Source organism: Limulus polyphemus, unplaced genomic scaffold (genome assembly GCF_000517525.1).
Source record: "Limulus polyphemus unplaced genomic scaffold, Limulus_polyphemus-2.1.2 Scaffold6330, whole genome shotgun sequence".
In the NCBI taxonomy this organism is placed as follows: Eukaryota; Metazoa; Arthropoda; class Merostomata; order Xiphosura; family Limulidae; genus Limulus; species Limulus polyphemus.
Window position 1 is genome coordinate 11,196 of NW_013671940.1, and position 24,382 is coordinate 35,577.

The 24,382-nt window shown below is 33.1% G+C and overlaps 2 protein-coding genes across 2 annotated transcripts in view; both read left to right on the forward strand.

The window, feature by feature from the left end:
* The window catches only part of LOC106473615 (guanylate kinase-like), a 19,779-nt gene extending 10,578 nt beyond the window's left edge, over positions 1-9,201 (forward strand). The window contains exon 4 of the mRNA XM_022402021.1: positions 4,503-9,201. Within this exon, the coding sequence (XP_022257729.1) occupies positions 4,503-4,538 (36 nt within the window). The 3' untranslated portion in view covers positions 4,539-9,201. The remainder of the gene's footprint in view (positions 1-4,502) is intronic.
* A 7,602-nt stretch (positions 9,202-16,803) lies between these two features.
* Positions 16,804-24,382, forward strand: part of LOC111089466 — a gene marked incomplete at its 3' end in the record, with an annotated part of 24,803 nt that continues 17,224 nt past the window's right edge. The window contains exon 1 of the mRNA XM_022402022.1: positions 16,804-17,068. Coding sequence (XP_022257730.1) covers positions 17,023-17,068 — 46 coding nt within the window. The remainder of the gene's footprint in view (positions 17,069-24,382) is intronic.

The following is a 24,382-nucleotide window of genomic DNA, read 5'->3' on the forward strand; positions in this document are numbered from 1 at the left end:
TCACAGAATGAGTTTTTAATTCTGACCTCAATTTCAAACTTGAATAAATATAACAAAATCTAAATAATGTCTTTCTTTTATTATATATTTATTTCATGTTATCATACGATGATTTGGTAGTACAAATATATCTCGATTTTTGAAGTATTAGGTTTCATTACGCATCACCTTAATTCAGGAACTGATGTATGTCTTGAATACAGATTTTAACTTTTTATATCTAAAATGGTACCATGTTGTCCGAAACAGATGTTTTCTTTATACCTATGTGCTGTAAACAAGTGTCAGTAAGTTGTGAATTCTTTACTAGTTGTAAAATATAATCACTTTGTACCAAATCATGTTATCAATTGGTCTATTTCAAATCACTGTGATAACGTTTCCGTGCAACCCCAGTCTGAATTTAGTATCATTGATATGCAGTACATTACTTCAAACAAAATGGACCAGGCACTGTCACAGGGTTTTCTCTACTCTTTGATAGAGTAACACTGCTATTATTATCATTAAAAGTTTATTATGTAGAAGATGGTTTTAAGGAACTTACAGCAGCACTATATATGCTACCCTAATCACAATCTGTCAAATTTGAACGTACAGTTTTGGGTTAAAGCACTGTATTCACAATCTGTGAGTTACAGGTTAAAATCCAGTCACTGAACATGCTCACGCTTTCAGCCATGATAGTGTTATAATGTAACAGTCAATCCCACTCTTTAACTAGAGTAGCCCAACAGTTGAAATGGGTTGAATTGACTAGCTGTCTTCCCACTGGTCTATCACTTCTAAGGCAGAAACAGCTAGTGTAGTTAGCTCTCAAGTGGATTTTTACAAAATTCAAAAAAACAGTTGATACTGCTAACAGAGTGTAGGGAACAGTATGTAAAGTCTTGTTCTTCTGTATTGTAAGAAGACAATACTGTTAATAAGGTAAGCCCCTTATGACTCTCCCCTACATTTCTTTTAAAGTATTAAGAGCACCACTTTACCATAAACTAGGGTAAGCCCCTACTAGCAAGTTACAAAGAGAAACCAGAAACTTTCCCGATGACAGCAGATCGAAACAGATAGTATCAGGAAGACGAATGTCTGAACACAGACTATCAAAGCACAAAATAAAATCAATTTCAAAATGTACCACATAATATAAACATACAAACAGTTCAAAAACAAATACTGTTTACTGTAATCACTTAGAAACAGATATGACCCCAACGATTTCTCTGAACCATGCTTTTGAAATTGACATTGGATGCAAATAAAAACATTCAACAAAGTTTTATTAAACACTGTTAATATTGTGATACTATCTAAATAGTCTATTTCAAAGTCACTACAGTATCTGTTTGGATTTACTGTCATTGGGAAAATTTCTGGTTTCTCTTTGTAACTTGCTAACAGTATCTGTTTGGATTTACTGTCATTGGGAAAATTTCTGGTTTCTCTTTGTAACTTGCTAACAGTATCTGTTTGGATTTACTGTCATTGGGAAAATTTCTGGTTTCTCTTTGTAACTTGCTAACAGTATCTGCTTGGATTTACTATTTATTGGAGAATGTTCTCTCTCCATTTGTAACTACTATAACTCAGTCTGGATGTTATAAATGCATGCTTCTAGAAACAGACGTATAGCAGTACTTTAAACCACTTTATTATGCCATGTGTTCACAGTCTCACAAGTTTCAGTTTCATAATACAAGAAAAGGAAAGCTAACTGAGAATGTTATATTGTAATGTTTTTATTTATCTCACTTATTTGTATTAATATTAGTAGCTTCCAGATACAGAACTAGAAATGTGACTTTTAAATTGAATCGGGTAAAGTGTCTGCCAGTGATATTAATGAGTTGTGTAAAGTCCGTTTTACAGTTTACAAGATTTGATATTGTTTTCGATATTATATGTAAATCACGTGATCACCATTGAGTTTACACTTTAGTACACGAATAAAAGGTTTCCAGTTACGTTTCTGGCTTTTCTGTTGTTATGGGTTACACTGTTAGACATAATAGATGAAAGTCAAATTGTATTATCAACTTGCAGGCCATCTGACATCCCCCCCCCCCCCGTTTTTCCTTATTTTGTTTATAAACCAAAATTTTCCCAACCCTTCCTATTTGGGGGGAAAATAAAGGGTTTTTATACAACCTTTTTAGTAACAAACCGGTTGACACAGATGTTCCAGATTTTATCAGTGAGGTTTTTGCACATTTCCTTAGTACCTAGAGTCGTTGGTATGTATATGAAACATGACAAACATGAACTCGTAGTAGAGACCTTGGAATGTGTATCACACATTTAAAAACATGAAACTCTAGGAGAGGTCTTGGTATGTGTATCACACATTTAAAAACATGAATCTCTAGGAGAGGTCTTGGTATGTGTATCACACATTTAAAAACATGACAAATATGAATCTCTAGGAGAGGTCTTGGAATGTGTATCACACATTTAAAAACATGACAAACGTGAATTTCTAGTAGAGACCTTGGAATGTGTATCACATTTAAAAGCATGAACTTCTAGGAGAGACCTTGGAATGTGTATCAAATATTTAAAAACATGAACCTCTGGGAGAGACAGGTGAAACAAAACTAGGTGAGTATATCATTAAGTACTAATTAAGTTTATTAATTAACATCCGCTTCAATAAAATTCTTCATTGTGTTAGGAGACACCAGTTGTGTCTGGTATGTTTCTTCTCTAATGACTGGTTTCAGTGGGACATCTAATCTTTATTTCACATAATGACCAGTTTTGTTAAGATATATTTGTTCTCCATTCATGAAGTCCCTCAGTAAGTTTCTGGACTTAAAACACTAAAATCTAGTGTTTGATTCTCCACAGTGGACACAGCAGATAACTCAATGTGGCTCTAAAACAAACAAACCATTATTGACCAGTTTGGCTTAGACATCTAATCTATCTTTGTTCTCACTCAGTAATCGGTTTAGTTAAGACATCTAATGGCTTTGTTCTCTCCTAATGACCAGTTATTTAGATATCTAATCTTTAGTTTTGTTTTCTCTCGCAATGGCCAGTTTAAGACTTTAATTTCGTTCTTTATTAATGACCAGTTTCTTTTAGACGTCTAAGATATAAATTTTTAGCCAAGGGTGTAAGTGTTTTGTACCCCCTTTTCACTTCAAATTCAGTTTTTAATTAGAAATGTTTTAAGATGAATTTCTGTTGTAATTTCTCATTTTTTAATGCATAAAACACTAATTGTGCTTATAGATGCTTGGAAGTTATTTCACTCCTTAATAAAGAGTTGGGTTTAGTCCATGCCCCAAATTATTGGATTGAGATACTATAAATGAATACTTTTTTCACTAACTTGTGTATGGCCCTTGCTGTATTTAAATGAAAAGAAACATGTCTTTTCTGTTCATATTTAGTTATGTAGCGTGTTGCAATATTCTTGTTCGGATAGCATTACTTAGCAAGATATGGGTTTCTAATTATATAGAGTTATGTAGCAAGACATGGGTTTCTTCATCATATAGAGTTATGTAGCAAGACATGGGTGTCATGCTTATACAGAGTTATGTAGCAAGACATGGGTGTCATGCTTATACAGAGTTATGTTCCAATGCATTGATATAACTATGTAACAAGTTACATCTTGTTATCTGTTGTTTTTACAAACTAGTCTGTTACTTTGCATGTCAGAATTCTAAGTCATTTCGTTAGGATTAAGTAACAAGACACAAGTTTCCTGTTCATGTTATAAGGGAACCTTAATGTCATGAACAGGAAACTTGTGTTTTGTTACTTAACCCTAACTAAATGACTTAGAATCCTGTCTTGTTAGTTAAGAAATGACTTAGAATCCTGTCTTGTTAGTTAACCCTTATAACATGAACAGGAAACTTGTGTCTTGTTACTTAACCCTAACTAAATGACTTAGAATCCTGTCTTGTTAGTTTTAATATTAATCCACCCTAATGACATGAACAGGTAACCTGTGTCTTGTTACTTAACCCTAATTAAATGACTTAGAATCCTGTCTTGTTAGTTAACCCTTATAACATGAACAGGAAACTTGTGTCTTGTTACTTAACCCTAACCTTCCAGTCAGATAAAGCTAAATACTTAGAGTAAAACTATTTATAAATATTAGAATGCATTGTTTCATCCGTTCGGTACCCTCACTGCTAATAATATTTTTGACCATAATCCAAATAATATCTCGTAAGGTTTGACCAGCTTAGGTTAGTCATAAATACATATATTAAGTTAATAATAACCAAAATAAGAATCAAATAAATTATGTGTACTTACTAGTATAACCAGTACTGTTAATGAAAGTAACAATAAATACATAATGTATCTTATAAGGTAGAGATTTCCTGTTTTTGATATTAGGGTTAAGTAACAAGACATGATCTTCTCTACGCTTGAGTTTAGAATGACACACAACACAGTTATTCTTTAGTTATATTGGTAACCACCAGGGTTTTGATTGATATGCTTATTTTGGCTGATGTTTTATATTTCAGGATATTGAAGAAGTGAAAAAGATGAAAAGTGATTAAGAAATGTCATTGAGATAGTGAAGACACCAAGAGTAGGGTTTGTCTAAAGTAAAATATTTGACTGGATAGTCCCATCCGCATTTGAAAGAAACTAACACTTGTTATCTGTTGTTTTTACAAACTAGTCTGTTACTTTGTATGTCAGAAGATCAGGTTAAATGTGTTGTTTATGTACATATATTTATTTATTTATTTTAAATAGTCTTTATTTTTTCAATATACCACAGTATATTACCCACAACTGCACATAGGAAATATGCGTAGATTAAGAACAATCTTTTAGGTAGCCAATCAGGTAAAGCATTTATTATGTTTGGGTAAAAATGCTATTTTTCTTTTTTACCAAATTTATACGAAGCAGAACATAGTTTAATATAGAAATAACTAACTTTTCGTTTGTTCAAATTGATTTAAAATCAATTAACATAACTCACTGAGTTTAATATTAATTTAAACAAAATATTTTGTGATTTAACTTGAATAATTAAACTGATATAACTGACGTTAATTTGAATACAACTTTTTTGGTTTACCCAAACAGTAAATAAAACAAAACAACCAACCCCACGAGACACGTGTCACCAGAAATTGTAGAGTTCTGTTAACATTTTTAAGTCTGTCCTCGATTTTACTAAATCAATGTGTTCATAGGCTAGCGAGTTTTGTTAATTAATCAAAATACTGAACTTCTTACACTTGTTAAGAAAGAAACATTGTTATCAGTAACTCTGAACAGTTTTCAGACTGGCTACTGTGCTTAGATGTGTAGCCTAATTTTGCTAGTAACACTTGTACTTGGATGTTATAAGATGGACGTGTCAGGCAGCAAGATTTACAGGGGCCACTTTGACTCGGATATCTATTGAAACTAAGAAATGAGCAGTCTGTCATTGTTACATCTTTCATACAAAAAAGGAACTTTTTAATAAGACCTGAAACTTGTCGCATCATCTGAAAATAACCTCATTTTCTTCATGTGCGAACAAAGAGTGCCTTTAAATGTAACAGAATAAACAACTCCCTCCCCTGTGAGTTACTCTTAAAACTCAGATTCTCTCACAACAGACTGTGGTGTTTCATTAAAAAAATTCACTGATGGACAGTATTTTAAAACTCCTTAACAATCATTTCTAAGATGATCATTTGAATTATTACATTTTGAATTTTATTCTCAGAGTTAATATTCAACATGTGTGATATAGCCCTTCAATTCTGGATATGTATCCCCTTGTAATATTTCAAAACCCCTGACGTTGTACACTCACTCTCTTGTAATCTTCGATCACTCCTGGAAATTTTTTACACTATACTTCCTCACTGCTCCTCAATATTGAATATTTGTTACACAACAAAACCACTGCTCCTCAGTACTGGATAGTTGTCACACTAAAAACCCTCACTGCTCCTCAATACGGAATATTTGTTACACTACAACCAGTTGTTGCTTCTCATTTCTGGATGTTTGTCTCCTCAATACTGGATACTGAACATTCTCAATGCTGCCAGAGATTTAGTAGGATTATTGATACAGATTTATCAAAATGTAAAAGTAACAAAATATGGAAAATAATCTTCTACTCTCTCATTTAATTTTATACATCCTTTATTCACCCAAAATAACAGTTACTGAGTAACTATTATTTATTTTATAAATTATTCTGATTGAGTTCCAGGTAAAGTAACTGTTGCTAGGTTACTCTTGTTTATTTTATAAATTATTCTGGTTGAGTTCCAGGTAAAGTAACTGTTGCTAGGTTACTCTTGTTTATTTTATAAATTATTCTGGTTGAGTTCCAGGTAAAGTAACTGTTGCTAGGTTACTCTTGTTTATTTTATAAATTATTCTGGTTGAGTTCCAGATAAAGTAACAGTTGCTAGGTCACTCTTGTTTATTTTATAAATTATTCTGGTTGAGTTCCAGATAAAGTAACTATTGCTAGGTCACTCATGTTTATTTTATAAATTATTCTGGTTGAGTTCCAGATAAAGTAACTGTTACTAAGTAACTCTTGTTTATTTTATAAATTATTCTGGTTGAGTTCCAGATAAAGTAACTATTGCTATGTCACTCATGTTTATTTTATAAATTATTCTGGTTGAGTTCCAGATAAAGTAACAGTTGCTAGGTCACTCTTGTTTATTTTATAAATTATTCTGGTTGAGTTCCAGATAAAGTAACTATTGCTAGGTCACTCATGTTTAATTTATAAATTATTCTGGTTGAGTTCCAGGTAAAGTAACTGTTGCTAGGTTACTCTTGTTTATTTAGTAAGTTCTCATAAAGCCACAGACAGAAATCACAGATACTAGTTAACTTGTATTTATTTTGGAAGACCTCTAATTGTTTCGTTAACTGATATTGAAAATGTTTCAAATAGAGTAGGAATGACAAAACCTGGAATTTCAGGCAAATTGCCATAATCACTGCCTGAGTATTGAATTGTTTATTTGTTCAGCTATACATCTATTTAAATAACTTTGTTATGTGTAAAACTGAAATGAGACTTGAAGATGATTTAGTGAATAACTGCCAGAACTTCTGTATATATATTTGTGTATATGATTTATTATATTTAAATTCTAGTCATTTGGTAGAAATGATTATATGTGTTACAAGTACACATCACCTAAATTAACTTTTTAAAAAATCAGTTCCACCTCTGAGTTATTTGTTTTTGTTACTTGTTACAACTGTACAGTTTTAAAGAGGAATATATACAAACAAATTTTTTTAACTAACTTCTGAAAACTGTAAAATTTATTAATTATGTTAACAGGGTAAATGTTTACTTGTTTTGGTATACCACACAGTCTTTCTCAAGTTTTTGTTGGGAGCCTAACGATTAACAGGATATCTACTGTTATATGTTTGTTTTAAGGTAAAAAAATAAATTGAAAGGCTTATATTGTTGATTGATTTGTACATCTTGGCAAATGTAAAGAACTGAATATCTGTTATGTTATCTTGACAGTGAGAGTTTTAACCAATCTTCTTTAAAATAGTTTTGATATTTACATAATACAAAATTATAATATATTTAAGTCTGTTGCAAAGTTGAGGGTGCTTGACTAGTGATGTATATTTTACAATGATAGATTAAAAGTATAAGGAGTGGCTTCTAACAAGTCAATCTAGAGGGGTCTAGGGGCATACCCCCCAGAAAATTAATATAATTTACAGTTGTTATATAAGTTAAAGTCGGGGTGCTACAGCACCCCCAGTTCCGACACCTCTATGTTCATATTTGGACTGGTGGTTAGGGTGCTCAACTCGGAATTTAAGGGTCACAGGTTCGAATTCCCGTCACACCGAACTTGCTCACCCTTTCAGCTGTAGGAGCATTATAATGTGATGGTAAATCCCACTATTTGTTGGTAAAACAGTAGCCAAAAAGTTGGGGGTAGGTGGTGTTGACTAGCTGCCTTCTCTCTAGTCTTTCACTACTAAATTAGGAATGGTTAGTGTAGTTAGCCCTCGTGTAGCTTTGCTTGAAATTCCAACCAATCTGTTCATATTAGCCATCTCCTGTGTTCATCTATAAATTCTCTGTACGATACTATAATCTCGATGTTATGAAAGACACTCTCCTAACTTAATTACATATACTCGCTTCCAAAACACTGTGTTGAATCACATAATATTTGTTATTAAAGTGTCCTTTCTGAGGCTTTGAATGTGTTGATTACGAAAGCGAAGAAAAATTAGAACAAAAGATGAGGACTCAGTTCTGGAACATCGTGTATTATTTATCTTTGTTATTAAAAATATAAACTTTAATTTTAGCAACGAACTTTATTATCTAAGTGATTCATTGTTTTCATACGTTTATTACAATAGCAGATTATTTGTTTTTATTAAACGTTTTGGCTTTATTCTTAACCCTAATTCTAAACGTATAAGAAACAGTATTTGAAAAATAATTAAAGACTTCCTTCTCAAAAGAGAAGTCAGAAGAGCGGAATTATTCTATCGTGCTTATTACAGGAAATTATAACCTAATCTAAAACTACCGTTAAAAAGTTGTAGTTTTTTCTGATTGCTTGACTGTTGTTAGAGAATATTGATACCTGAGTTTAGAAGCATATTAATTATTATGCTAATATATTAATAAATTGACAAACAATGATGTAGAAACATAAATGTAGTCATACTAAAGTCTAAACGTGCCGACAGAACATTAGCCTATCTTGTTGTGAAAAAACAATTCCGTTATGCTTATAATTCGACGTTTGGCAATTTATTACTATTAATTATAATTTATTTATTATTAGTACAATGTGTGTACATTTATTACCTGAACGGCCTTTTCTCTCCTTTTATAAATCGTTTTTATTATTTATGATTTAAATAATCCGTGATACGTTCTTCCGCTAAGCCTTGTAGTACAAGAGAAAAATTGGTTACTCCTGATGACTGATGTTAACACCGCAGAGCTCGGGTAGTTGGGTGTTCCAATTTATGAGAGTCAAAATTTTATAAACAGTATATAAGGTAAAGTGACACATTTACTTGAGATGAACTGATGTTGAAGAGGGAATTAGAAGCAGATTGTTTGTATCGCATAATAACACACTTTGTTTTATTGTATTAGAAATGTAGAGTTTTAAAGTAGATATAGTCTGTATTGTTGATTTCCATTAATAAAAAATAACGTGTTTTCAATCACGATAGTTTTGTTTTTCTTGTGTTTTAGGACTGTTTAAATTGATACTCTCAATTTTAAGTTAATTAAATAACCGATTGTGGGAAACGCCTGTTTAGGACATCAAATATATAGTTATGATGAACCTGGTGAGAAAAACGGCTGCTGTGTAAGGATATAATAGACATAATACGAAATAACAAACTGTTCTACAGAAACATCTGATAAAGATGTAATTTAGAAAGAGGAAGTAGTCGGTCAACTTTCTTTTTAAACTTACGTTATTCGAAAACAGGAAATAACATTAAGTTGGTTCACTTCCTTTTAAAACTTCCTGTTCTAAAACAGGAAATAACAACATTACAATTATCTCACTTCCTTTTTAAACTTCCATTATTCAAAAACAGGAAATAACATTAAGTTGTTTCACTTCCTTTTTAAACTTCCTGTGTTCTAAAACAGGAAATAAAATTAAGTTGGTTCACTACCTTCTTGAACTTCCTTTATTAGAAATACCATCTTAATTTATTTTAATATCACTTTTCAATGATCAACTTTTTTCTCTGGCCGCTTCTTTCTGACCTCATTATAATCCTTGCTATCGTGGCAATGCGGATAATTAATTATTCTTTTTTTTTGTAATTTGGTAATTAAATCGCCAAGCTGCTCTTAAGAATTTTTTAAGTACATTCCGGTTTCATTCTGAACTCGGAGGTCGTACAGTCTTTCATGAAAATATAGATTGTACTGTCTTAACTGAAACATTACCCTTCATTCTGCAAAATCCAGGGGAAAACACACACATATATACTCTAGCCGGATCTATAGGGCGTGCAAAAGAAATGAAAGAGAAATCCTATCATAGCAGATATTCACATTTAACTGGGTGTATATGAAGGATGGTTTCTAACCAAACAGATTGGGTTTCCTTTAAATGATCTGTTTACTGTTTGGGACATAGACGGCTGATAAGATGTTAGTATGAATTTTAAGTAAATTACCTAATTGAATACTGTATCGTTATGTGTAATAATTTTTTTTCGTTAGTTTCAAAATATCTGTGTTTCTTGTGTACAATAATTAGGACATTACAAAACTTTTTAACAAAACCAAATGTAAACAAATAAATATTAAGATGAGTATTTTCTCTGCAATTCGCCTAACGTTATGTACAAGCAAGAAATTGCTTTAGAAAAATAACTCGGGTAAAATTATATTAATCAGTTCTTAGTGTACAGTAACCATTGTTTAATGTAAAACAATCGGTGCTTAGTGTACAGTAACCATTGTTTAATGTAAAACAATCGGTGCTTAGTGTACAGTAACCATTAATTAATGTTGCACACTAAACAATGGTTACTGTACATTAAATAAATAATGTTGTATACTAAACTTACTGTACATTAAATATTACTGTACATTAAATAATTAATGTTGCACACTAAACAATGGCATTGTTTAGTGTACAACATTAATTATTTAATGTACAGTAATCATTGTTTAGTGTGCAACATTAATTATTTAATGTACAGTAATCATTGTTTAGTGTGCAACATTAATTATTTAATGTACAGTAACCATTGTTTAGTGTACAACATTAAGTATTTAATGTACAGTAATCATTGTTTAGTGTACAACATTAATTATTTAATGTACAGTAATCATTGTTTAATGTACAACATTATTTATTTAATGTACAGTAACCATTGTTTAATGTAGAACATTATTTATTTAATGTACAGTAACCATTGTTTAGTGTGCAACATTAATTATTTAATGTACAGTAATCATTGTTTAGTCTACAACAGTTCTTTCTTGAACCTCTTCTTCATTATTAATCAGAACATCCCCAAAATGTTTGTTTCTCTTCCACAAATTATTCTATTTTCGAAACCGTGTGATAACTTTCGTTTTAAATGTAGTCGAAGCCAGTTTGAAATTTCATCCATGAATGATAACCTTGTTTCAAGAACGTCGTCACTGTCAGACAGGTTAGTTAAAAGAAGCCTTATAAGTATATATTTCAGATGTCACGCTCAAACTCACGAAGACTTGAAACCATGTTGAAAAGTCAAAGGTCACAGCAAAGAATTTTGTTTCTTTTTACTTGTGACAGAAGCGCCAGGTTTCAGATGATGAACAGAGAGAAACGAAATTCCCCTTCGTGGATACATTAATTAAAGACTGTTTTATCTTGTAAGAGAATCAGTTATAACACGAGTTGAACACCGGATCTAAATTATAACTTCGTGAAGAAAACATATTTATCTCATTATGGAGAATTGTAGTGTGAAAAACATCAAACTGATTCGATCAATGATCAAATCAGCTCCACGTGAAAATCCAAGATTGGTGTCCAGAATAAGTTTCACGTACAATTATATTCTATGTTCAAATCAGTTCCAGTTATACTACACTATGTCTGTATCATAGATTCAACATAGGTGTCGTTACAATGTGGTGAAATAATTGTTCGAAATCAGCTCAGTTCTACTAAACTTTGTCAAAATAATAAATCAAAATAGGTGTCGTTACAATGTACTGAAATAAATGATCAAAATCAGCTCAGTTCTACTAAACTTTGTCAAAATAATAAATCAAAATAGGTGTCGTTACAATGTACTGAAATAAACCAGTTCCATTTACACTATTCTATGGCAAGGTCAAAGAACAAAATCAGTTCGTAACTTTGTTAAAACTATCTTGCTGAATTCTTTTCAAATACACTAAAGGAATCAATTCGTAACTTTGTTAGAATTATATCGCAACATTTTTTTTTCTCAAAACGCAATAAAACAATGTACCGATATAGTTAACCAGGATGAGGAAGTGTTAACAGTCCTTTTTGTAAACAATATACCGATATAGTTAACCAGGGTGAGGAAGTGTTAACAGTCCTTTATGTAAACAATGTACCGATATAGTTAACCAGGATTAAGTATTGTTGACAGTCCTTTCTATAAACAATGTACCGATATAGTTAGCCAGGATTAAGTATTGTTGACAGTCCTCTCTGTAAACAATGTGCCGATATAATTAACCAGCATGACTTAATATTAAAATTCATCTCTGTAAACAATGTACCGATATAATTAACCACCATGACTTAATGTTAAAATTCCCCTCTGTAGACATTTTACCGATATAATTAACCAGCACGAGTTAATTTTAAAAGTCCTCTCTGTAAATAATGTACCGATTTAGTTAACCAGCATGAGTTAGTATTAACAGTCCTCTCTGTAAACAATGTACCGATATGATTAACCAGCACGAGTTGGTGTAAACAATGTACCGATATAGTTAACCAGGATTAAGTATTGTTGACAGTCCTTTCTGTAAACAATGTACCGATATAATTAACCAGCATGAGTTAGTGTTAATAGTCCTCTCTGTAAACAATGTACCGATACAGTTAACCAGGATTAAGTCTGGTTAACAGTCATTTCTTTAAACAATGTACCGATATAATTAACCAGCATGAGTTAGTGTTAATAGTCCTCTCTGTAAACAATGTACCGATATAATTAACCAGCATGAGTTGGTGTTAACAGTCCTCTCTGTAAACAATGTACCGATATAATTAACCAGCATGAGTTGGTGTTAACAGCCCTCTCTGTAAACAATGTACCGATATAGTTGACCAGCATGAGTTAATGTTAAAATTCCTCTCTGTAAACAATGTACCGATATGATTAACCAGAATGAGGTAGTGTTAACAGTCCTCTCTGTAAACAATGTACCGATACAATTAACCAGCATGAGTTGGTGTTAACAGTTCTCTTTGTAAACAATGTACCAATATGATTAACCAGAATGAGGTAGTGTTAACAGTCCTCTCTGTAAACAATGTACCGATATAATTAACCAGCATGAGTTGGTGTTAACAGTTCTCTTTGTAAACAATGTACCAATATAATTAACCAGCATGAGGTAGTGTTACAGTCCTCTCTGTAAACAATGTGCCGATATAATTAACCAGCATGAGTTAGTGTCAACAGTCTTCTCTGTAAACAATGTACCGATATAGTTAACCAGCATGACTTAATGTGAAAATTCCTCTCTGTAAACAATGTACCGATATGATTAACGAGGATGACGTAGTGTTAACAGTCCTCTCTGTAAACAATGTACCGATATAGTTAACCAGGATTAAGTATTGTTGACAGTCCTCTCTGTAAACAATGTACTGATATAATTAACCAGCATGAAGTAGTGTTAACAGTCCACTCTGTAAACAATGTATTGATATAATTAACCAGCATGAGGTAGTTTTAACAGTCCTCTCTCTAAACAATGTACCGATATAGTTAACCAGCATGTTAACAGTCCTCTCTGTAAACAATGTACCGATATAGTTAACCAGCAGGTTAAGTCCTCTCTGTAAACAATGTACCGATATAGTTAACCAGCATGAGTTAGTGTCAACAGTCTTCTCTGTAAACAATGTACCGATATAGTTAACCAGCATGAGTTAATGTTAACAGTCCTCTCTGTAAACAATGTACCGATATGATTAACCAGGATGACGTAGTGTTAACAGTCCTCTCTGTAAACAATGTACCGATATAGTTAACCAGCATGAGTTAATGTTAAAATTCCTCTCTGTAAACAATGTACTGATATAGTTAACCAGCATGAGGTAGTTTTAACAGTCCTCTCTCTAAACAATGTACCGATATAGTTAACCAGCATGTTAACAGTCCTCTCTGTAAACAATGTACCGATATAGTTAACCAGCATGTTAACAGTCCTCTCTGTAAACAATGTATTGATATAGTCAACCAAGGTTGCTCTAAACTGAAATGTGTGAAACACTTCCGTGAAACGTGGATCAAGAAACATCATTAACTACGTAGTCAAAGAATTGTATCTAAAGTTGGTTAGATAGTGAAAGAAATAACTGAATAGTTTGGGTGAAGTTGGTTAGATAGTGACACATAACTAGATTGTTTGGGTGAGGCTGGTTAGATAGTGACACATAACTAGATTGTTTGGGTGAGGCTGGTTAGATAGTGAAAGAAATAACTAAATAGTTTGGGTGAAGCCGGTTAGATAGTGACACATAACTAGATTGTTTGGGTGAAGCCGGTTAGATAGTGACACATAACTAGATTGTTTCGGTGAGGCTGGTTAGATAGTGACACATAACTAGATTGTCTGAGTGAAGCTGGTTAGATAGTGACACATAACTAGATTGTTTGGGTGAGGCTGGTTAGATAGTGACACATAACTAGATCGTTTCGGTGAAGCTGGTTAGATAGTGACACATAACTAGATTGTCTGAGTGAAGCTGGTTAGATAGTGACACATAACTAGATTGTTTGGGTGAGGCTGGTTAGATAGTGACACATAACTAGATTGTTTCGGTGAGGCTGGTTAGATAATGACACATAACTAGATTGTCTGGGTGTACTGATGTAGAAGTTATCTTTTTCTACTTTAACTTCTCCTGTCAGCGGGGTATAACATGGTTGCACGTGAGTACTTGTTTTTAATTAGTTGCTAATTTTGCTGAATACCCCACCCCCCTCCTCCACCCCCGGCTCCGAATGGACAACGCACTTTGGCCTCACGTGGATCCTTATAAGAAGATCAGGAGTCGCCTTGGATTTTAAAAGTGACAGGCACTCTAGCCCTTGACCTTTGTTCATTAGGTTACCACGACAACAGCCTTTACTCTGTAATGCTCGAAAGACATCAATACCAGTAAGGCAACTATGAAGACGGATTGTATCTTATTTCCTCAGACTTTATTATATCTCCTTGTTTTATATTTTACCCAATCAGTTTTTTGTAAGATAAAAGCTTTAAACAGTCCAGTTTCTTCTTATTCACATTCCGGGTTACTGTTTACCATTCACACGACAGTTAACGTTTTACTACAATCAATATTCGGGTTATTATTTACTATTCACACGACAGTTAACACGTTAATACTATCACATTCCGGGTTTCTGTTTACCATTCACACAACAGTTAACACGTTAATACAAACACATTCTGGGTTTCTGTTTACCATTCACACGACAGTTAACACGTTAATACAACCACATTCCGGGTTTCTGTTTACCATTCACGCGACAGTTAACACGTTAATACAACCACATTCCGGGTTTCTGTTTACCAGTCACACAACAGTTAACACGTTAATACAACCACATTCCGTGTTTCTGTTTACCAGTCACACAAACAGTTAACACGTTAATACAACCACATTCCGGGTTTCTGTTTACCATTCACACGACAGTTAACACTTTACTACAACCACATTCCGGGTTTCTGTTTACCATTCACACAACAGTTAACACGTTAATACAACCACATTCCAGGTTTCTGTTTACCAGTCACACGACAGTTAACACGTTAATACAACCACATTCCGGGTTTCTGTTTACCAGTCACACAACAATTAACACGTTAATACAACCACATTCCGGGTTTCTGTTTACCAGTCACACAACAGTTAACACTTTACTACAACCACATTCCGGGTTTCTGCTTATCATTCACACGACAGTTAATACGTTAATACAACCACATTCCGGGTTTCTGTCTACCAGTCACACGACAGTTAACACGTTAATACAACCACATTCCGGGTTTCTGTTTACCATTCACACGACATTTAACACTTTACTACAACCAAATTCCGGGTTTCTGTTTACCATTCACACAACAGTTAACACGTTAATACAACCACATTCCGGGTTTCTGTCTACCAGTCACACGACAGTTAACACGTTAATACAACCACATTCCGGGTTTCTGTCTACCAGTCACACGACAGTTAACACGTTAATACAACCACATTCCGGGTTTCTGTCTACTAGTCACACGACAATTAACACGTTAATACAACCACATTCCGGGTTTCTGTTTACCAGTCACACAACAGTTAACACGTTAATACAACCACATTCCGGGTTTCTGTCTACCAGTCACACGACAGTTAACACGTTAATACAACCACATTCCGAGTTTCTGTCTACCAGTCACACGACAGTTAATACAACCACATTCCGGGTTATTGTTTATCATTAACATAACACAGGTGTTATAAACATACATGAACTTTAATACGTGTGTTTTACTATTCGTCGTTTATTACAATTGATTTCGTATGTGTGTATGTTTATCTGTTCTGTTTAGTATACATTTGTTTCACGTGTTAATCGCCACTTAGTGCTACGTTACTTAGCACATCATTGCTGTGTGTTAATCGTCACTTAGTGCTACGTTTCTTAGCACATCCCTCTGGTTTGTGAATTGTTACTTAGCGTTGCGTTACTTAGCACATTTTTGTTGTGTTAATTGTTAGTTAGTGGTGCGTTATTTAGCACATTTGTTTTTTCTGCTAATTGTTACTTTATGTGTGTGTGTTATTTAACACTAAATGTAATCTTTATTAACTTGTTAACAGTCGTGGCATACAATTACGCCATAACGCTGTGTTGGTCAGTTTGGTTTTTCCTCCGATATTTCAAACTTACCATTGATGGTGTAATCTGTCCTAGTACTGTAATTACAGTAATTTCCAAAAGGTGGCGATATAGTCAACAGATAATTGCTAGAAAAGAACGTTTCACGGAACCAAGAGCAATCTTTCTTCAAAATGTCTTGAGTTTGTTACAAAATTCGACCAACGTTAGCAGAGAGTGAAGTAGAATTTATAGGAAGGAGTACGAAACTTGCATAAAAATATAATTAGAATATCTTCAATAACTCGAAAACTCTGGGAGTATAACTGATGAGTAGATTTTTTCGGAAGTGGTACATTATCGTTATTTAAGTCAACTATATCTGGATACTCGAAAACAAGGAAAACTGATATTACTAGTGACATGAAAAGTTCCAACCATACAACCAAGATCTGGCTTGTTTTCTCAGGTGAGTACGTTAATCATAAAAAAAAACTCACGATTTGTAGATAAGATATTTGATCTTATAACTGAAGTAGAGACTCTTATTTTCCAGGTGTTCTCTCCAGTTGAAGTTGTAGTAGAGACTCTTATTTTCTAGGTGTTCTCTCCAGTTGAAGTTATAGTAGAGGTTGTTATTTTCTAGGTGTTCTCTCCAGTTGAAGTTGTAGTAGAGACTCTTATTTTCTAGGTGTTCTCTCCAGTTGAAGTTGTAGTAGAGACTGTTATTTTCCAGGTGTTCTCTCCATTGGAAGTTGTAGTAGAGGTTGTTATTTTCCAGGTGTTCTCTCCAATTGAAGTTGTAGTAGAGACTCTTATTTTCTAGGTGTTCTCTCCAGTTGAAGTTGTAGTAGAGACTCTTATTTTCTAGGTGCTCTCTCCAGTTGAAGTTGTAGTAGAGACTCTTATTTTCTAGGTGTTCTCTCCAGTTGAAGTTGTAGTAGAGACTCTTATTTTCTAGGTGTTCTCTCCAGTTGAAGTTGTAGTAGAGACTCTTATTTTCCAGGTGTTCTCTCCAGTTGAAGTTGTAGTAGAGACTCTTATGTAATAATATTTGGACAAAGCTAGAAACAGTGTGTTGTTAAATATCAGGCAGGCGGTAGCACTGCTTATGTAGGGATGGCTCGGATTGTTCATCTAAATGGTATTTTAAATATCTCCTCAATAGGTCATCAGAACTTTATAATACTATACAGTGTTTCGTTTTATAACAATATCTATGTAATGACTGAGTCACAAGTTCTGGGAATATCTGTAAACATCATAGTAAAAAGTTTGAATTTCTTGTTCTTCTTTCTTCTGCTTCTTTTTTATTACATGATAACTCAAAAACCAATTTCACTGAGATGAAATAGTTCGAATTGGATTATCCGCTTTTATAAATACTATTAAATAATAGTAATTCAAAAAATCTTAATTCTAGTAATGTATCATTACCCCTTGAAGATAGCTTTCTTGCTATCTATATATATTAGTTGTGTGACGGTTTTTGATATTATGTTAAACGTATATTTTCCTGATACAGCTTATATGCTATATTAAACATATACTACTTCTGAAACTGTTTTTGATGTTCGTTGAATGTATATAAATTCTGAGACAGTTTTATCAAGCTTTATTTCTACAAAGAGTCTGGTCAGGAGTTTAGTCCTCGAAGTGTCACTCTCAAGATTAAGCCTGAATTCTACAAATAGTTCGGTCAGAAATGTGGTCCTTAAATTACCACTCTCAAGTGTAAAATAGGAGTGTGGTCCTTAAGCTTCAACTCTCAAGTGTAAAATAGGAGTGTGGTCCTTAAGTTACCACTTTCAAGTGTAAGATAGGAGTGTGTTTCTTAAGTTACCACTCTCAAGTGTAATATAGGAGTGTGGTCCTTAAGTTACCACTCTCAAGTGTAATATAGGAGTGTGGTCCTTAAGTTACCACTCTCAAGTGTAAGATAGGAATATGATCCTTAAGCTTCAACTCTCAAGTGTAAAATAGGAGTGTGGTCCTTAAGTTACCACTCTCAAGTGGAAGATAGGAGTGTGGTCCTTAAGCTAAGACTCTCAAGTGTAAGATAGGAGTGTGGTCCTTAAGCTACCACTCTCAAGTGTAAGATAGGAGCGTGGTCCTTAAGCTACCACTCTCAAGTGGAGGATAGGAGTGTGGTCCTTAAGCTTCAACTCTCAAGTGTAAGATAGGAGTGTGATCCTTAAGTTACCACTCTCAAGTGTAAGATAGGAGTGTGGTCCTTAAGCTACCACTCTCAAGTGTAAGATAGGAGTGTGGTCCTTAAGCTACCACTCTCAAGTGGAGGATAGGAGTGTGGTCCTTAAGCTTCAACTCTCAAGTGGAGGATAGGAGTGTGGTCCTTAAGCTACCACTCTCAAGTGGAAGATAGGAGTGTGGTCCTTAAGCTACCACTCTCAAGTGGAAGATAGGAGTGTGGTCCTTAAGTTACCACTCTCAAGTGTAAGATAGGAGTGTGGTCCTTAAGTTACCACCCTCAAGTTTAAGATAGGAGCGTGGTCCTTAAGCTACCACTCTCAAGTGGAAGATAGGAGTGTGGTCCTGAAGTTACCACTCTAAAGTGTAAGATAGGATTGTGGTCCTTAAGCTAAGACTCTCAAGTGTAAGATAGGAGTGTGGTCCTTAAGCTACCACTTCCAAGTTTAAGCCTAATACTTCCCTCCAAAGCGAATGAATACCAGGAATGATATCGCTAGTTGTTTGTGAAATAGTAAACTTGTCAGTTAAAGACGCTTAATTTGTGATCTTTAGAAGAAGGAGAATGTAGATATTTTTCTATTGGAGTTTTTTTTTTTAAACAAATTCATATTGTCATTTTAAAATACGTTGAGTAAAGATAAAATTAAGTAGGTGCTATAAAGCATGGTAGCTGTTTGACAAAACCAACTACAGAAAGTAACAATCTTTTTTAAAGTTATAACTTGATATTAACCACAGAAGTTAACAGTTCAAATTAATTACAGACAGCAAAGGTTTGTTTGTAAGAATCTAAATTACGGTATTGAAAGTTTAATTGAAACTGTTATGTGTTTATTACTCGTCGTAGAATAAGATCGACACAGTTTGTTTTCACCCATCACCTGGGTTTATTGGACTGAAGCAGGTTTTCAACACAAATCAGATATAAGAAGCTCATTAGAGAAACTTTATTTACAACTAGTGTTCCCTGGGTTTGAAAATGTGTGACTGATCGTGGAAACACACCAATTTGTTGTAGTAATATGTTGTAGACCAATATACAGTTAGTGCGTGTTAGACAGTATCTAAACTAGTGACAAGATTGTCACAAGAGTCCGTCCGGTCTATTTAAGTTAACTTTGAAATACTGTCAGCAAAAGGTCAACTCGAGAAGAGGTCACGGAACTTCACACGGTGTAATACTGCAAGGGATATAAGTCGAGAAAATGTCACACAACTTTACAACAATATAGTATTGTAAGAGGTCAAGCTGAGAAGTGGACACAAGGCCTCGTAATAATGTAGTATTACAAAAGATAACAGTGAAGAATGGACTATACCTTACAACAGTGTAGTGTTACAAGAGGTCAAGCTGAGAAGTGGACACAAGGCCTCGTAACAATGTAGTATTACAAAAGATGACAGTGAAGAATGGACTATACCTTACAACAGTGTAGTGTTACAAGAGGTCAAGATGAGAAGTGGACACAAGGCCTCACAACAATCGACTAGTTCATAATATACGAGAACTCTTAATGAGTGCTAAAAAAAGGTTTTGATTTTAGAAAAATAGAATACAGTTAATATACCAAATTAAAAATGCACCATCTGTAATTCATGTATATGATAAAAATGAAAGTTTAAAACAAGTTATGTTAGCATCTTTACATGACAGGCCTTGAGCCACATCTATGTTTACAGTAGTTATGTTAGCATCTTTACATGACAGGCCTTGAGGCACATCTATGTATAAACAAGTTATGTTAGCATCTTTACATGACAGGCCTTGAGGCACATCTATGTTTACAGTAGTTATGTTAGCATCTTTACATGACAGGCCTTGAGGCACATCTATGTTTAAACAAGTTATGTTAGCATCTTTACATGACAGGCCTTGAGGCACATCTATGTTTACAGTAGTTATGTTAGCATCTTTACATGACAGGCCTTGAGGCACATCTATGTATAAACAAGTTATGTTAGCATCTTTACACGACAGGCCTTGAGGCACGTCTATGTTTAAACAAGTTATGTTAGCATCTTTATATGACAGGCCTTGAGGCACATCTATGTTTAAACAAGTTATGTTAGCATCTTTACACGACAGACCTTGAGGCACATCTATGTTTACAGTAGTTCTGTTAGCATCTTTACATAAAAGGGCCTTGAGGCACATCTATGTTTACAGTTTACAAATTTTAGAGGAAAATCGAAACTTTGTAGTTAGGAACGAATTCTTCTTCCAATAACAGCGGTTGCCAATTAATAAAAGCCTTTTTTTTATTTCGATAACATAATGATTATTTGATATTTCTGGCAGAATGAAGTTACCAATTTTATTATATATTCGAATATTAACAATACAAAGTAGGCTATCACTTCATAATTATAATAGCCCTAAAATTAATCATTAATCATATATCGCTGCGTGTTTCTGAGTTTGACAAACCTACAAATACTTTATAGTTATGGTAATAAATAAAAAAAAACGAAAAATTAATAATCTATAAATTTGGATTTATTGAAAAATAAATTAGGTCCATATTTAAAATTATCAGCAGAAATACATATTATGGTCATTATTATATTTTTATTTGAATTCAAATACAAAATTAAATAATTTTCATGAAGATATAAACCGAATCGCCAATAGACACAAAATGTAGAAGACACACAAATCAATACAGATATTGTATAAGTTGGTATTACTATAGTTTACATGAAGTGGACAATAAGCGTACGTAGAAATCCTCAAAGTTGTAGTCATGTTTATAAATTAATGTAAACTGAGTCAAAACAGACGCGAAAGTCTGTAGAGCAAATTCCAATTAGAAGGAAACCAGCAGTAAACAACAGTTCTTCTCTGATCAGTAAAGACATGACTTTCAGTCTTGACTTGTCTCGGTTTTCCTTTTCTTTTCGATACACAGGGGAGAAGAGTGTTCATAATATATCTGAGTTTAGTTAAAACTTAGTTTCGGCACATCTCCCATAATGTTCATTATTTGATTCTGACCTCCAAAGATCAGTTTTTTAACTTGTTAGTTTAATTAGTTATTGCATTAACAGAATCAATGAAGTCAACAATTTTGACATTGAGTCCAATCCTCATGTTTCATACTTCAGTAGCTGACAAAGAAAGAAGACGACGCTTACCGAGGCTGGATTAGTTTTATAAAACTTATCTTGGGATATCAGTTTGTTAATTACGTAATTTTCACTATAGAAATACTTCATTTGACGATTCGTGCCTAACTTATCTGTCTTCATAACACACAGCCTTTTCCATTAAATTCTTCGAACTGTTACTCTTTTTATTCACATATGACACATTCAAGTTGTATTTACATTAGTACTTTCTTTGCATTGGAGATAAAATGTTTGTGTACCATTTTGTGTCATCAGTTTACGGTTTATTCATGAGGTAAAATGTTTGTGTACCATTTTGTTTAATCAGTTTACGGTTTCTTCTTGAGATAACATGTTTGTGTACCATTTTGTTTCATCAGTTTACGGTTTATTCTTGAGGTAAAATGTTTGTGTACCATTTTGTTTCATCACTTGACGATTTATTCCCGAGGTAAAATGTTTGTGTACCATTTTGTGTCATCAGTTTACAGTTTATTCTTGAGGTAAAATGTTTGTGTACCATTTTGTTTCATCAGTTTACGGTTTATTCCCTAGGTAAAATGTTTGTGTACCATTTTGCGTCATCAGTTTACGGTTTATTCTTGAAATAAAATGTTTGTGTACCATTTTGTGTCATCAGTTTACGATTTATTCTTAAGACTTTCTTGTTTAATGAAACCACATCAGAAGAAACACCGTAACGTGGAGAAGTGTGACTTTGTCAGATAAAACGTTTATTAAAATGAAGTGTGACTGTATCAGATGAGACTTTTATGAAAATGAAATGTGACTGTATCAGATAAGACTTTTATTAAAATGAAGTGTGACTGTATCAGATGAGACTTTTATTAAAACGAAGTGTGACTGTATCAGATAAGACTTTTATTAAAATGGAGTGTGACTGTATCAGATAAAACGTTTATTAAAATGAAGTGTGACTGTATCAGATAAGACTTTTATTAAAATGAATGTGACTGTATCAGATAAGACTTTTATTAAAATGAAGCGTGACTGTATCAGAAACGTTTATCAAAATGAAGCGTGACTGTATCAGATAAGACTTTTATTAAAATGAAGTGTGACTGTATCATATAAAACGTTTATTAAAATGAAGCGTGACTGTATCAGAAACGTTTATTAAAATGAAGCGTGACTGTATCAGATAAGATTTTTATTAAATGAAGCGTGACTGTATCAGAAACGTTTATTAAAATGAAATGTGACTGTATCAGATAAGATTTTTATTAAAATGAAATGTGACTGTATCAGATAAGACTTTTATTAAAATGAAGTGTGACTGTATCAGATGAGATTTTTATTAAAATGGAGTGTGACTGTATCAGATAAGACTTTATTAAAATGAAGTGTGACTGTATCAGATAAGACTTTTATGAAAATGAAATGTGACTGTATCAGATAAGACTTTTATTAAAATGGAGAAGTCTGACTTTGTCAGATAAGACCCTTATCAAAATGAAGTGTGGAGCTGACTAAATAAAAAATTTGTTTACGCAAATCGAAACACTGATAAGGGTACGAAACAGCTCACTAGGTGGCAGCCTTCATTCATAAATCAAAACCTCAGGTTACGCGGTCATTGATCACGCTACATATGTCTGTCAAATATTTTTGTGGACTGCTTTTTTCCTCGGAATACAATCTTTAGACGTGAAATATCGTATTAGGATGATTAGATATAACGAACTAGTCAAATAACATTTCGCGCAAACTAATGCAATCATTATATAAACAGATTATATCTCACAACTTTAAACAGATTATATCTACCATATTTAAACAGATTATATCTCACAACTTTAAACAGATTATATCTCACAACTTTAAACAGTTTATATCTCACAACTTTAAACAGATCATATCTACAATCTTTAACAGATTATATCTCACAACTTTAAACAGATTATATCTACCATCTTTAAACAGATTATATCTCCAATTTTAAAGCAGATTGTATCTTAAAACTTTAAACAGATTATATCTTGTTGTAAGATATAAACTGTTTAAAGATTGGAGATATAATCTGTTTAAAGTTGTGAGATATAATCTGTTTAAACCAATCTTTAAACAGATTATATCTCACAACTTTAAACAGATTATATCTCACAACTTTAAACAGATTATATCTCACAACTTTAAACAGATTATATCTCCAATCTTTAAACAGTTTATATCTTACAACTTTAAACAGATTATATCTCACAACTTTCAACAGATTATATCTCCAATCTTTAAACAGTTTATATCTTACAACTTTAAACAGATTATATCTCACAACTTTAAACAGATTACATCTACAATATTTAAACAGATTATATCTCACAACTTTAAACAGATTATATCTACAATCTTTAAACAGATTATATCTACAATCTTTAAACAGATTATATCTACAATCTTTAAGCAGATTATATCTACAATCTTTAAACAGATTACATCTACAATA